Consider the following 15528-nt stretch of genomic DNA (forward strand, 5'->3'; position numbering starts at 1 on the left):
TATACCCCATTTTTTACAGTTTTTATCATGAAAGGATGTTGAATTTCATCAAATGTTTTTTCAGTATCAATTGAAATGATCATATGATTTTTGTTCTTTATTTTGTTGATGTGATGTATTACGTTGACTGATTTGTATATGTTGAACCAACCTTGCACCCTAGCTAGGGGATAAATCCCACATAGTCATTATGAATGATCTTTTTAATGGATTGTTGAATTCAATTTGCTAGTATTTTGTTGAGGATTTTTGCATCAATATTCATCAGAGATATTGGCCTGCCCCTCCCCTCTCCTCTCCTTCCCTTCCCTTCCTGATGTGTCTTTGTCTGGTTTAGGTATTAGGGCAATATTGGCCTCATGGAATGAGTTCGGAAGTACTCCCTCTTCCTCTATTTTTTGGAATAGTTTGAATAGAATTGGTATTAGTTCTTCTTAAATGTTTGGTAGAATTCAGCAGTGAAGCTACTGTGTCCTGGGCTTTCCTTTAAAGGGAGACTTTTTATTATGGCTTTAATCTCATCACTTGTTATTGGACTGTTCAGGTTTTGGATTTCTTTCTGGTTTAATCATGGTAGGTTGTATGTGTCTAGGAATTTGTCCATTTCTTCTAGATTTTTCTAATTTATTGGCACGTGGTTACTCATAGTAGCCATTAATGGTCTTTTGAATTTCTGCAGTATCAGTTGTAATGTCTCTTTTTTCATCTCTGATTTTATTTATTTGGATCTTCTCTCTTTTTTCTTAGTCTGCCTAAAGGCTTGTCAATGTTCTTTAACTTTGCCCGAAACCAACTTTTTGCTTCATTGATCTTTTGTATTGTTTTATTCATTTCAAATTCATTTACTTCTGCTCTGATCTTTTTTATTTCTTTGCTTCTACTAATTTTAGGTTTGGCTTGCTCTTGCTGCTCTAGTTCTTCAAGATGCATTGTTAGATTGTTAATTTGAAATCTTTCCTCTTTTTCAATGTAGGCACTTATAGCTATAAACTTTCTTCTTAATAACACTTTTGTTGTATCTCATAGGTTTTGGTATGTTGTGTTTCCATTATCATTTGTTTCAAAAATTTTTCTATTTCTTTGTTAATTTATTCATTGACCCATTGGTCATTCAGGAGCATATTGCTTTATTTGCATAGTTTTCAAAAATTCCTCTTGTTTTTGATTTTTATTTTATTCCATTGTGGTCAGAGAAGATATTTGATATTATTTCAATTTTTAAAAAATACTTTGAGACTTGTTTTGTGACCTAACATATGGTCTGTCCTTGAGAATGACCCATGTGCTGAAGAGAAGAATGTGTATTCTGCAGCCGTTGGATGAAATGTTCTGTAAATATATATTAGATCCATTTGGTCGTATAGTGCAGATTAAGTTTAATGTTACTTTGTTGATTTTCTGTCTGGAAGATCTGTCTAATGCTGAGAGTGGGGTGTTGAAGTCTCCAGCTGTTATTGTACTGTGGCCTATGTCTCTCTGTAGCTCTAATAATATTTGCTTTTTATATCTGGGTGCCCCAGTGTTGGGTGCATATATATTTAAAATAATTAAGTCCTCTTGCTGGATCGATACTTTTATCATTATATAGTGACTTTTCTCCCTTCTTACAGTCTTTGTCTTGAAATCTATTTTGTCTGGTGTAAGGATAGTGACTCCTTCTTTTTTTTTTTTTTGGTTTCCATTGGCATGGAATATCTTTCTCCATCCCTTTATTTTTAGTCTATATGTGTATTTATAGGTGAAGTGTGTTTCTTATAGGCAATAGATCAATAGGTCTTATTTTTTTAATCCATTCTGCCAGTCTATGTCTTTTGATTGGAGAGTTTAGTTGATTTACATTCAGTGTTATTATTGGTAAGTGAGGACTCACTCCTGCCATTTTGTTATTTGTTTTCTGGTCATTTTCTTTCCTTTCTTTCTTCCTTTAGTGAAGGTGATTTTCCCTGGTTATATGATTTAGTTTCTTGCTTTTATGTTTTGTGTAACCATTGTATGTTTTCTGTTTGAGGTTACCATGAGATTTGCAAATACTATCTTATAATGCATTATTTTAAATTTACAGAAACTTAGCACTGTTGGTATAAACAAAAACCAAGAAAAAAGAAAATTAATAAAAACTCTACACCTTAATTTTGTCCCCCAACTTTTAAACTTTTTGTTGTTTATATCACATTGTGCTGTCTATGTCTTGAAGAGTTGTTATAGTTACTGTATTTCATTGGTTTATCATTTAGTCTTTCTACTTAGGATAGGAGTAGTTTACACAACAGTTACAGTGTTATAGTATTCTGGGTTTTTCTGTGTACTTACTAGTGAGTTTTGTACCTTCAGGTGATTATTATTATTCATTAACATCCATTTCTTTCTGATTGAAATAGTCCCTTTAGCATTTCTTATAGGACTGGTCTAGAATTAATAAAATCCCCCAGCTTTTGCTTGTCTAGGAAAATCTTTATTTCTCCTTCATGTTTAAGAATATTTTCACAGGATATACTATTCTAGGGTAACAGTTTTCTTCCTTCAGCACTTTAAATATGTTATGCCACTCTCTCCTGGCCTGTAAGACTTCCACTGAAAAGTCTGCTGTCAGATATATTGGAGTTCCGTTGTACATTTGTTCCTTTTCTCCTGCTATTTTTAGGATCCTTTCTTTATCTTTGATCTTTGGTAGTTTGCTTATTAAATGCCTTGAGGTAGTCGTCTTTGGGTCAGATCTGCTTGCTGTTCTATAACCTTCGTGTACTTGGATGTTGATGTCTTTCTTTAGGGTTGGAAAGTTCTCTGCTATTATCCCTTTGAATAAACTTTCTAACCCTATCTCTCTCCTTATCTTTGAGGTCAATAACTCAGATATTCCCCCTCTGAGGCTGTTTCCTAGATTCAGTAGTTGTGCTTTTTTTTTTTTTTATTCTTCTGTCTCTTCTGACTGTGTATTTTCAAGTAGCCTGTCTGCAAGCTTACTATTTTTTTCTTCCACTTGATCAGTTCTGCTATTAAGACTCTGATGAATTCTTCGGTATGCCAATTGCACTTTTTAGCTCCAGAATTTTTAAAATTATTTTTTAATTATTTAATATTTTAAAATATTTTATTTTAAATTATTGGATCCTTTTAAATTATTTCAATCTTTGTTAAATTTATCTGAATTCTGAGTTCCTTCTCTGTGTTACCTTAAATTTCATTGAGTTTCCTCAAAACAGCCATTTTGAATTCTCTACCTGAAAAGTCACATATCTCCATTTCTCCAGAATTGTTCCCTGGTGCCTTATTTAATTCATTTGGTGAAGTCATTTTTTCCTGGAATATCTTGATACTTGTAGATATTTGTTTGTGTCTGGCCACTGAAGAGTTAGGTGTTTATTGTAGTCATCACTGTCTGGGTTTGTTTGTATCCTCTGTTCTTGGGAAGGCTTTCCAGATAGTCCAAAGGACTTAGATGTATGATCTATGCTATATCTGCTTTAGGATACAGATGTGCTGTATCTGTACCCCAAACCCTGTAACACTGTAGTTCTTGCAGACTCATACAGGTATCACCCTGACGGTCCTGGACAAGATCCTGGAGAATTCTTTGGATTACCGGGCAGAGACTCTTGTTCTCTTCCCTTTCTCCTAAGCAAATGGAGTCTCTCACTCTCTGTTCTGAGCCAGCTGAAACTGAGAGTGGACTGACACAAGCACCACTGTGCCCACCACCACTTGACCACATTGGGTCAGCACAGCACTGAGTCTCACCCGAGGCCCACTGTAACCACTCCCTGGCTATGTTTGCTGAAGGCCTTGGGACTCTACAATCAGCAGGTGGTGAAGCCAGCCAGACTTGTGTTCTACTCTTCAGAGTGACAAGTTACCCCAGTCCCCAGGCAGGTCCAGAGGTGCCATACAGGAGCCAGGATCTAGAGTCAAAAACCTTAGAAGTCTACCTGGTATTCTACTGTATTGAGGCTGAACTGGCACTCAAATCACAAGACGTAGTCCTTCTTACTTTTCCCTCCCCTTTACAAAGGCAAAGGAGCCTTACCCTGTGGCCAACACCACCACAGGTCCATGGGGAGGGCTGCCAGACTACTGCCAATGTTCCCTTAAGGCCCAAGGGCTCTTGAATCAACTTCTGGTGAATGCTGCCTGGCCTAGGACTTATGCTTCAAGTCAGTGGGCTCCCCTAGGCCCAGGACAGGTCCAGAAATCCCATCCAAGAGCCAAGTCCTAGAATCTGGGACCACCCCCCTGGCTCTAAGAGTCTGTTTGGTGCTCTAACACACTGTGGCTCAGCTGATACCTGAAGACAGCAAATCTCAGAGCCTCACCCAAGGCCCCTGACATAGTATTTGAGTATCATTGCTGGTTGTTTAAGGTCCAAGAGCTCTTCAGTTCGCAAGTGACAAATCCTGCCAGGACTGGGTCCTTCCCTTCAAGGAAACAGGTTCCTTTGTGGCCCAGGGAATGTCTAGAAATGTTGTCTGAGAGCTAGGACCTGAAAACAGGACCTTGCAACTCTAGCAACTCTAACCACAGCCCCATCCTGCTACTGTGGCTGAGCTGGTATCCAAGATGCATTACAGAGTCCTCCCCACTCTTTCCTCTCCTTTCCTTATGTGGGAGTAAGAAGTCTCTTTTGGGATGATGAGCTGTGCAGCGTGGGGTTAGGAAAGGGATAACGCCAGCATTGTCCTGGCTGGTGTCTCTGTAGGTCATGTGCCGCGCTCCCCAAGTCCAGTATCCCTGGGTCCAGTACAGAACTAGGACTCGTGTAAAAGTTGCCGTCCTTGTGGCCTAGACTGCCTTTCAAGTTTATTAGCACCCCAGAGCACTTTAGCCTGAGGTGGCAAGGCTTGTGGAGGAAGTCAGGTTCTAACTGCTAAGATCAGGGGTTCCCCTCTGGCTACGGCTGGTTTAAATGCTTCCTCCATAGGCGGATGTCAGCTGAGTTTGGTCCTGTTTTCCTTTCTGCTATAACAGGACAGCATTGAGTTCAATGCCTCACAATTGGTGTGCCCTCCCACTGTCAGTGCTCAGAGATGCTCTCTGCACCACACTGCTGCTGCCAGAGACGCAAGACTGTTTTTTCTACCTCTTCAGTGCCTGTTTCAGTAATATGAAGTTAAACCCAGACACTATGAGGGCTCGCCTGAATTTTAGTTTTTATGAAGGTGCTTTTCTTGTGTAAATGTTTGTTAAGTTGGTGTCCTTGTGGGGAGATGATTGGTGGAGCCTTCTATTCTGCCATCTTGCTCTGTCTCCTCCAGTTTTTTTCTTCAGCTCTTTGAATATATCATTTCACTACCTTCTGGTCCCCATTATTTAGATGGGAAGTCAGCCATTAATTGTAGTGATGTTCCCATGTAGGTGATGAGTCATTTTCTTTTGCTGCTTTCAAGATTTTATCTTCTGTTGTAGCTGTTGTTTTTTGTTTTTGTTTTTGTTTTTGTTTTGAGACAGATTCTCACTCTGTTGCCCAGGTTAGAAGTACAGTGGTGCCATCTCAGCTCACTGCAACCTCCACCCACTGGGTTCAAGTGATTCTCTTGCCTCAGCTTCCTGAGTAGCTTGGATTGCAGGTACCTGCCACCAAGCTTGGCTAATTTTTTTTTTTTTTTCTGTAGAGAGGGAGTTTCACCATGTTGGCGTGGCTGGTCTTGAACTCCTAATCTCAGGTGATCCACCTGCCTCAGCCTCCCAAAGTGCTGGGATCACAGGCATGAGCCACCAAGCCAGGACTCAAGATTTTGTCTTTGACTTTCAGCAGTTTGGCTGTAATGTATCTAGGTGTGAATCTTTTTGTATTTATCTTACTTGGTGTTTGATATGCTTCTTGAGCATGTATGTTCAGGCTTTTACATCAGATTTTGAAAGTTTTGTCCATTATTTCCTCCAATATTTTTTCTAATCCTTTCTCTTTCTCCTTTCTCTGACTGCCAATATGTATACATTGGCATACTCGCTCTTGTTACAGGTCTCCGACACTTGTTCTTTTTCTTTTTTCTTTCTGTTCTTTAGAATAAATTATTTCTGTTAATCTATACTTGTATTCAGTGATTTTTTTCTTCTGCCCTCTCAAATATGCTGTTGAGTTTCTCTAGTAAACTTTTTGTTTCACTTATTGTCTCAATATTCTTCAACTCCAGAATTTTCATTTGGACATTTATATAACTTAGATTTCCTTATTAAAAATTTCTATTAATTGATTTATTATTGTCAAACTTTCCTTTAATTCTTTAAATATAATTTCCTTTAGTTCCTTAAACATAATAGCTCCTTCAAAGTCTATATTTGCTGGGTCCAACATCTGGAAATACTGAGATGTATTTATTGACTGCTTTTTATTTCTACCACTGTTGATAACATTTAGGAAAATTCCATTTTAATCAGAAGTAAGAAGATGTATAAATCCATATAAATTTACTATTATATTTATTTCTTCTTTGTACAAATTATTTTTTAAAAGCCTAGAGCTATACTGAGGGAAACTAATCTGCAATCTTTAAACTGACTGCCATACCATAGTTGCATCAGAAAACAAGATCTAGTTTGTTTCTAGAATCTTTTCTCCCTTTCACAGCTTTTCTCTCTTTTGCATATACACTTAAAAGGAAAACAATTTGATTGACTTAACTAAAGTAATAATTAATCTACGATGGATGTATAATGCCTCCAGGGAATAATTTCCTAAGGATTAGGCCAGTTCCATCTTTAATTTACATTTTTATAGAAAAAGAAAATACTTGACTCAATGGAAGGCATTTTCATTGGTGGAAATGTCCATTCCATCATCTCTAGGGCTTAAAAATGATAAGAATTCTTTGTAAGGGAATATCTATGCTGTAGCTATGTGACACTGTAACTATTCTGAACTTACCTATTCTATGTGACACCAAATTTTATATGACATTTCTAGAACTAGACCAACTCCTCAACACTCTCCGGACCAGACGTACTTGTATCAAAAAGGATAAAATCCATCAACTTCAAAGGAAACAAAACAGCATAATAACCCCTGATCAGGACTATTCTAATTTCTCTTCATCCGTGGACAAAGAGTCTGAGGATGGCCCAATTTCCTGGGATCAGGTATTGCCATTGTTTCTCTTATGCAAGTATTTGCTACTGTCAAAGGAAGCCCAGCTGTGAAAGTTTTACTAGAGTTGTAGAAAACTTAAAGAATATTGTGTATTATCGTGAAAAGTAAAAATATTCTAGTTCCACACGCAGTTACGGTTTTCTTTTTCTAAAACTGTATCTCTGTAGACATAAAAACAAAGCCAAAGTATATAGGGGAATGAAATATATTGCTTTTTCCTCCCTTGAGTTCAGATCGAATGAATTAATAATTAATTCAGAAAACATATTGAGCATTTTATGCACACCACTAATCATCCTGGGCACGAGAGATACAATGTTGAACAAAAATAGGCACATATTTTTGCTATTATGTATCTTAAAAGTTAATTTCTGTTACTTCTGCCATGTATACAAGGCATCTGTTGAAGCTGACTCTTTCAAACTCATGTTTACTGTATTCAACTGCAGGTGACAAGAGTTGATTTCCGTATTAATTCATATTTTTGAAGTTTCCTTAATTAGGGCCAACTCTCAGGAAGAGAGCAAATAGGGTCTCTTCGTGGAGACCTTATTTGAATAAAGAATAAAGGTTATTTCTTAAAATTTTGGGATTACTTAAGGTATGCATCTTCTAAGAATGCTAATAATCATTTTCTGTGCAAAACAAACACAATCTCTTCTCCAATAATTCTTCTCTATTCCAACACGTGTCTTTCTTTGTGATTCTTGATGGGATTCTAACGTGGGACACCAGATTTGAGGACTCTGCCTATATTATTAGGTCGATGGTTTTCCAAGGGTTGTGCCTAGGCCAGTAGCAGCAGCATCACCTGGGAACTTGTTGGAAATGTACATCCTCAGGCCCCAACCCAGAATCTACTGAATCATAAACTCCAAGAGTAGAGTCCAGAACTCTGTCTTTTAACAAGCCCTGCATGGAATTCTCAAAACTAAAGATTAGAAACCACTGCTTTTGAATATGTTTGTAAAGCTTCCATAGAAATCTGATAACATCAACACAAGTACAGACATATTTCAAAGTTACACAGGAAGGAATAAAGATATTTTAAAGATTATTGCCTGCATAATCTAAATATTCATTTTCTTTTTAAAAAATAGGTCATGTTCAAAATTTTATAGAATATAATGAGTCCCCAGTAAGGACATTTATATTAGTGATTTCAGAAGAAACTTACTTGATGACCTAAATGGCACAAGAGCAGCAAGCAAAGATTAAGGGCACAGAAGTTTGTGATAGAATAAACTTACTCTGTGAGAAGGTATTCTAAAACTAGAAACTATTCAATTTCTTGACAACAAACTGCAGGAAGGTGCATGGTATTCTCTTCTTGTTTCTTTCTCCATTCTTTTATTCACCAGTCAGGCATTTTCTGATAGGAATTGTATTACGAAACTATCATCAAACTTTTGTTGCCACTGTCCTTTTATTTTTGTCAATATTACTGATGATGAAATAATTAAATTCTGTCAATAACAAGTGGTGCAAAAGAGAATCTTGTCTTTGGCGTACATTATTTTGATAAAGGAAAAAAACCCACAAGTTTAGCTTTCTGTGGATGCTTTTTGTAGCAGAAACTTTCTGGAGTTCTTGCCCAATCCCTTACTGAGAAATGCCTTCCTCACCCACAGGAGTGAGGTGGGCACCCATGTTTGAACATCTTTATTCCCTCTCCTACTACTTGGGCAAAACTGATTGAACTAAATGGACTCCTGACCCGAGAGATACCATCTGTGGCTTTGCTGAATCATCAGATCTCTCTCAGGACTTAGAGATGCAGCATTCTTGGGCTCTTGGAGTAAAAAGTCACTTTAGAGTTGGGGCTTATATGGCCGTGAGTTTACGAGAGAGGGCCAAACTGTGAAAGGAAATAAATCTATGGAGAGGGAAACAGGACAAAGAAAATACTTGGCTCAGGGAGAGAGTGGAGGGCGGGGGTGGGAAGAAGGTTGTGGGCAGAGATCAAGCATCTTGGATTTCCCAGCTTCAACTTGTCATTCCTTATGAAGTGTGGGCGTTTTTTCAATCCCTGGGTTCTCTGAGACCATCTGTGGCTTTCTAATACAATCTCCTCTTGATTTTCTGATTTCAGTGGGTTCTGTTCCATGCACCCAAACATTTCCTGATCAAGATAAACTTTTTATCCATGAAATCATCTCTAAAGATTTTTATGTGGGGGAAAAAGACAAACAGCAATGGTGTCATCATTATTTACGGATTAGCAAAGTGCCTTTATTAAAACATCTCTAAATTATACGGCATGGCACACCAACCCAGCTTTGCAAACCACTGATTTTTAAAACAATACCTTACTGATCGCAACTAAAGATCACAAAGACACTGCATCAGGGTCTTATTTCAATAGAAAACATCCATTTGTGAGAGCGAAACTACATACCACTCTCATGAAAACTTTTACATTGTAATTTTTGACGTACACAATGTCAACCTTTATTCTGAGATGGACAAATGTCTTGTGGCCATTTTTAGAGACTGTGGCATTTGTTCTTTACTTATTATTCTCTCTCATAAATATGCCTATACAGTATGAAAACAAATTGTACAGATTTAGGTAAAAATTAGTAAAGTCAGTAAGAAATAATGATGTTTTCAACTGTGTGTGTGTGTGTGTGTGTGTGTGTGTGTGTGTGTGTGTGAAGAAGGGATGCCAATCGAGAGAGGTAGCTATATCATTTGGTATTTACAGAGCAACTGGTTGACATAGCTTTACTTTCAGAAATTTTACCTTTCCTTTTAGGACTTCTGAAAGTACAGGTTTCCTACACAGGCTGACTAAATCAAACAGTGTTAAAGAGAGTGACTTCATTACCATAGGACTTCTGTTTATTGTATGAAGTCTTTGTTAACACAAATCTATCCTCATTGAAAAAGAACAAAAACATCAAAGTATCCTAAGGCTGTGGGTTAGAACACTACTCAAGACATTGTAAAACACAATGTGTCTTTCTAGGAAAGAAAAAGTGTGCAAAACTCATACGAAATCATGCTCAGAATGAAAATGAGATATTGCAGACTTTGGTCAGAGATTTAAAATATCCTTAGGAATCACGTGTAGCTGAAAGTTTGCAGGGAAACACGTGTCATACTGGCTTCATGTGTATATTCTAGCCATTCCATCTAGAGTTCACTCCTCAAGAATGACAACTGGTGGAGAATCTAGTTTAAATATGCTGAGATTAGTAACAATGTTATGTTTTCCTTACACAGACTTGCTTCTCTGCTAGGCAGCTGGTGGAGATATTTCTACAGAAGAGCCTCTCACCCATTTCTAAGGAGGACTTTAAGCAAATGAGTCCAGGGATCATCCAGCAACTCCTCAGCTGCTCCTGCCACTTGCCCAAGGACCAACAAGCAAAGCTGCCACCCACCACTCTGGAGAGTAAGTTCTAGATCTTCCTTCAGAAAGTTGATGTGCACAATGTATGCAATAATAATAGTAAACGCAGGATACTTATTATATACCAGGCACAGTTCTAAACATTTCATATTTATTAACTCATTTAATCCTCCTAACAATGCTACAAGGTAGATATTATTATTCCCATTTTACAGATGAGGAAACTGAGGCACAGAGTGATTAAGTGACTTTCCCAAGGACACACAGCTGGAAGGTGATGGAGTTGCCATTCAAACCTAGGCAAGCTGGCCCTGGAATCCTTGTTTCTAACCACAATACATACTACTCTTCAATGAATATTTTATATTTGTATATGGTTTATATGAATTAATTATGTCTTCTATAGTTGACTCAATCATGGATCAACATAAAAGGCCATAGTTGAGAGGTGGCATGGTAAAAGAGAAAACAATAGCATTGGAATCTGGAACGCAGAACTGAGTCATGCCTTCTTTCCTCAGATACTTCGTGATCTTAAGCAATTTCTCCCCAAGACAGTCTCTTTTCCAGCCCAGTAGAAAGCAGTGATATCCTATAGGGCTGCCTTTCCCACATCATAGCGTGTATAAAAAATGAAAACACATTATGAGAAACCAAAGCTCACTGGGCTGCTGTGGGATGAAGGTGACCCATCCAGGGAGATACCAGCCTCCCAAACGTAGCTGTCAGTCCCAGGAAGGGAAGGGATCATTATTTGCAGTTACCTGTATCCCACTGAGTCATTGCAATAGATGAGATCTCTCTGAGGGCTTCACTGGGTACCCGTGAGGTTCAAATGGGATAACGTGGACAAAAATGTCTTCAGTAAATTTAAAGCTCTGTATATTTAAAAGACAAAAAAAAAAAAAAAAATGGTTGTCTGAGAACAATCCATGTTATCTAGTAAAAATGTGACAAGTAACTTACCATTGATTCATGGGCCTTAGATACATTATTTTCTCAGAGCTGTGTTTCTTTCTTTTTGAGATAGCCTGCAATACCAATCATAGCTGAGTTGTTCAGCTACCCACCTCTAACTCACAGTGGATTCTGTAACATCAAGGGGCTTAATTGAAAATGTTAGGTGAACAAAAAGATGCCAGGCCTAAATATCTAAGATTCCACATTCACTAAGAGAAAAAGAGCTTCATTAATAGTGAGCAGCTAAATAACTCAGCACTTGGTGGTCATTCAGTGAGACTCAGAACACGGATGAAGACAGCATGGTAGCACCTAGGAGCATCCCTGGGCATGTTGACATTCCTACCACCTGGCTTGGGGCTGGAATGTACAGGCTGCTCGGAAAAGGGTTTTGAAATTAAGACCTATGAAAAAAGTTGTATCTCCTCTCGAATGAACTTCTAGACACTTCTGGGGAATAGTCTTCCTGGGGAACATCCCAACATGTCGCACTCACTAAATAATCCAGAAAGGGGCCGGGCGCGGCGGCTCACGCCTGTAATCCCAGGACTTCGTGAGGCCGAAGCGGTCAGATCACGAGGTCGGGAGATTCAGACCATCTGGTTTATGCGATGAAACCCCATCTCTACTAAAAATGCAAAGAAAATAGCTGGGCATGCTGGTGGGCGCCTGTAATCCCAGCTACTCGGGAGGCTGAGGCAGGAGGATGGCGTGAACCCGGGAGGCGGAGCTTGCAGTGAGCCGAGATTGTGCCACTGCACTCCAGCCTGGGTGACAGAGGAAGACTCCGTCTCAAAAAAAAAAAAAATGAATCTAGAAAGGCCAGGTGCGGTGTCTCACACCTGTAATCCTAGTATTTTGGGAGGGGCAAGGCAGGAGGATTGCTTGAGCCCAGGAGTTTGAGACTAGCCTGGGCAACATAGGGAGACTCCATCTCTACAAAAAGAAAAATTAGTCAGGCATGGTGGCAGGCATGTGAGACCTGTGGTCTCAGATACTTGGGAGGCTGAGTAGAGCCCAGCAGTTTGAGGCTGTGGTGAGCTATAACAATGCCATTGCATTCCAGTTGGGTAACAGAGAGAGACCCTGTCTTAGAAACAAGAACCTAGGCCTGGCACGGCGGCTCACACCTGTAATCCCAGCACTTTGGGAGGCCGAGGTGGGCGGATCACGAGGTCGGGAGTTCGAGACCAGCCTGGCCAACATGGTGAATCCCCGCCTCTACTGAAAATACAAAAATTAGCTGGGTATGGTGGCGGACGCCTATAATCCCAGCTACTCGGGAGACTGAGGCAGGAGAATCGTTTGAACCCGGGAGGTAGAGTTTGCAGTGAGCCAAGATCACGCCATTGCACTCCAGCCTGGGCGACAGGGTGAGATTCCATCTCAAAAAAAACAACAGCAACAACAACAAAAAACAACTTAGAAAAACATCCCTGTCCTCAATCGAAAATGTTGCGTTATGTGAATAGGGAAAGGCTTTAATTTCAAAAGTTCTTTTGAAATTATAGAAATGTATGATATTCTATTGAAGGGAGGAGGACTTGGGGAGACATTATTAAGAAAATACTGTTCAGTATACTGAAACACAACCACTAAGCACCACCTTTGAGTTTCCAGGAGTTTTATGGCCATGTACAAATTAAGTTTCAGATCTATTCAAAGTAGCTGCTCAGAAGTGGCTAAGAATTTAGTGGCTAGGTCAAGCTCTATTGTAATAATGGGAAACTTTAGAACCTGTCTGCAAGTTGCCTCATGCCAATCAAGACGTCATGGCACCTATGCAGGGACCTGGGGTAAATTAGCAGAGTCCTGTGACCATAGGTCAGATACTTTATGGTTTTGAGGCTGTCCTTCCTACATGAAATCCAGTGAAATATGACTCATAGAGAATCTAAAAAGATTTGCTAACCTCTGAAGTTATGAAACTTTCATTTTCCTGCATGGGTAGGAGCCAACAGGGGTGGGGGGTAGCAAAATAACTGAAGAAGTTTCAACTTTGCCTTTTGCCTGGGAAATGTCATACCTGATTTGTCATTGTGCTTTCTTGGCATTTTGTGGTCTTTTGCAGTTACCACTTTTCAAATGGGACGGCTTTAAATTTTATTAGATGTCCAGGTGCCCATGTTAATATTGAAATACCTTTAATTTACGTAATAAAAGAAAAGAGTGGCATTTCCACATAGAGTCTATTTGGGGAAGAATGGGATATGAAACTTGGTTGAAGATTTTCAGGGAAGTTTCTATAACATGGGTATTTTTATTACATTAGAATGATGAAAGAAATGATGATGTAGGTGTCTGGTCGATACATGACATACAGTTTGCCATCTTAACCATTTGCATTTGCACAACTCAGTATATTCACATTGTTGTGCAATAGATAATAGAACTTTTTCATCTTGCAAAACTAAAATTCTATATCCATAGAAGAACAACTCTTCATTTCACCTTGCTTCTAAACCATTTCATAGGGATTCCATAGCAATGAAAATGTGGTAGTAGGGGTATGGGAATAGATGCTTAAAAGTTTTTTACCTCTTCTGAGTACACTACCAACTCTATTTTAATATTAGATCCCTGGGTAATTTAGAACTTATAGTTCAGTAAAGGTCCTCTTAATTTCACAAGACTATTTTTCTGTTACCAGTTATATTATTAAAATAATCTAGGCTGGGCCTGGTGGCTCATGCCCATAATTCCAGCTCTTTGGGAGGCCAAGGTGGTGGATCATTTGAGGTCAAGAGTTCGAGACCAGCCTGGCCAACATGATGGAACCCCGTCTCTACTAAAAATACAAAAATTAGCCAGACATGATGGTGGGCACCTGTAGTCCCAGCTACTCGGGAGGCTGAGGCAGGAGAATCGCTAGAGCCCGGGAGGTAGAGGTTGCAGCGAGCTGAGATTGTGCCACGGCACTCCAGTCTGGGTGACAGAGTGAGACTCTGTCTCAAAAATAAAATGAAAATAAAATAAAATGACCTAATTTAAAGAGTGAACCTTTTAGAAAACTGCAAGAATGATGAGAATGAAATATTTTCTACTTTAACAAACTTTAAGAGGATAGTTTTTTTTTAATTGCAATGGATTTTCAGTATTTTGACACCAGGATTGTTTGATTTAACTTATTATATATCTATAGTCACTGAAGAAAGTGATAGTTTAATTTCATAAATAGCTTCCCTCATTGTTTACTAACTAGTTTGCCATGACTTGTTAGTAATTTCTAAATAGGTAGAGAAATAAGCATTTGCTTTGAATAGCCACAAGCCGATGAAAAATCTCTATGTTATCTGTACTTGACTCTGAAAGCCATTTCCTCCTTCTCTTTTAATCTTCTCTCTTCCCTTTTCTCCTTTATTTCTTCTCCCTTCATATATATATATATGATTCCACATATGTATATACACACACACATATATATGTACATATGTGTGTGTATATATGTTTTTCTTTTGAATAACCTTACAAATTATACTTTATAAATATTTTTAAAAAGGAAGCCTAGAAACACGAAATTCTAAAGATTATAAAAATCATTGCAATCATCCAAAATGTAGATTTTTCAGATTTTTATTATCAACTGTAACACTTTCATTGGTCAGTTATCACCAATAACATCACTCATTTTAGTCACTGAAAATAATATCACTCTGGACATTACAAATAATTCAGACAGCTTTTGGAAGGAAGTTCTTCCAAAACGTGTACTCATTTTGTACACAAACATAGGTCTACAACAGGGCCAAACCTTATGCTTCCTATGTAAGAGCTACATTTTTGCCTTTGAGAAGTTTAAGATATGATTAAGTGGGAATTGCTACTAGTGACTGTCAGTGGATGTTGTAGTTTCAAGTGAGAGAAATTAATTTCTTTGAGGGTTGGAGGTGATCTCAGTCCTGGCTTGCCGCAACAATTTTTAGTAAGGGGTAGTCAGAGTAACTTCCAAACAACAGGGTTATTTGAAGAAAGTCTTGTCTTAGTCCATATTATAACAAAATACCACAAACAGATGGTTTACATAAACAACAGACATTTATTTCTCACAGTTCTGGAGGTTGGGAAGTCCAAGATCAAGGCGTCAGCAGATTCGGTGTCTGGTGAAGGTCGGCTTCCTGGTACATGGACTGGT

The 15528-nt window shown here is 38.5% G+C and overlaps 1 protein-coding gene across 5 annotated transcripts in view; it reads left to right on the top strand.

Moving 5' to 3' along the window:
* SLC39A12 (solute carrier family 39 member 12) overlaps positions 1-15528 on the top strand; it is an 85142-nt gene that overhangs the window by 18723 nt on the left and 50891 nt on the right. For all 5 annotated transcript variants that reach the window (XM_030940818.1, XM_030940820.1, XM_030940821.1 and 2 more), the window contains 2 exons: positions 6896-7068; positions 10307-10478. In XM_030940818.1, coding sequence (XP_030796678.1) covers positions 6896-7068; positions 10307-10478 — 345 coding nt within the window. The remainder of the gene's footprint in view (positions 1-6895; positions 7069-10306; positions 10479-15528) is intronic.

The sequence above is a fragment of the Rhinopithecus roxellana genome, chromosome 11 (assembly GCF_007565055.1).
Source record: "Rhinopithecus roxellana isolate Shanxi Qingling chromosome 11, ASM756505v1, whole genome shotgun sequence".
NCBI lineage: Eukaryota > Metazoa > Chordata > Mammalia > Primates > Cercopithecidae > Rhinopithecus > Rhinopithecus roxellana.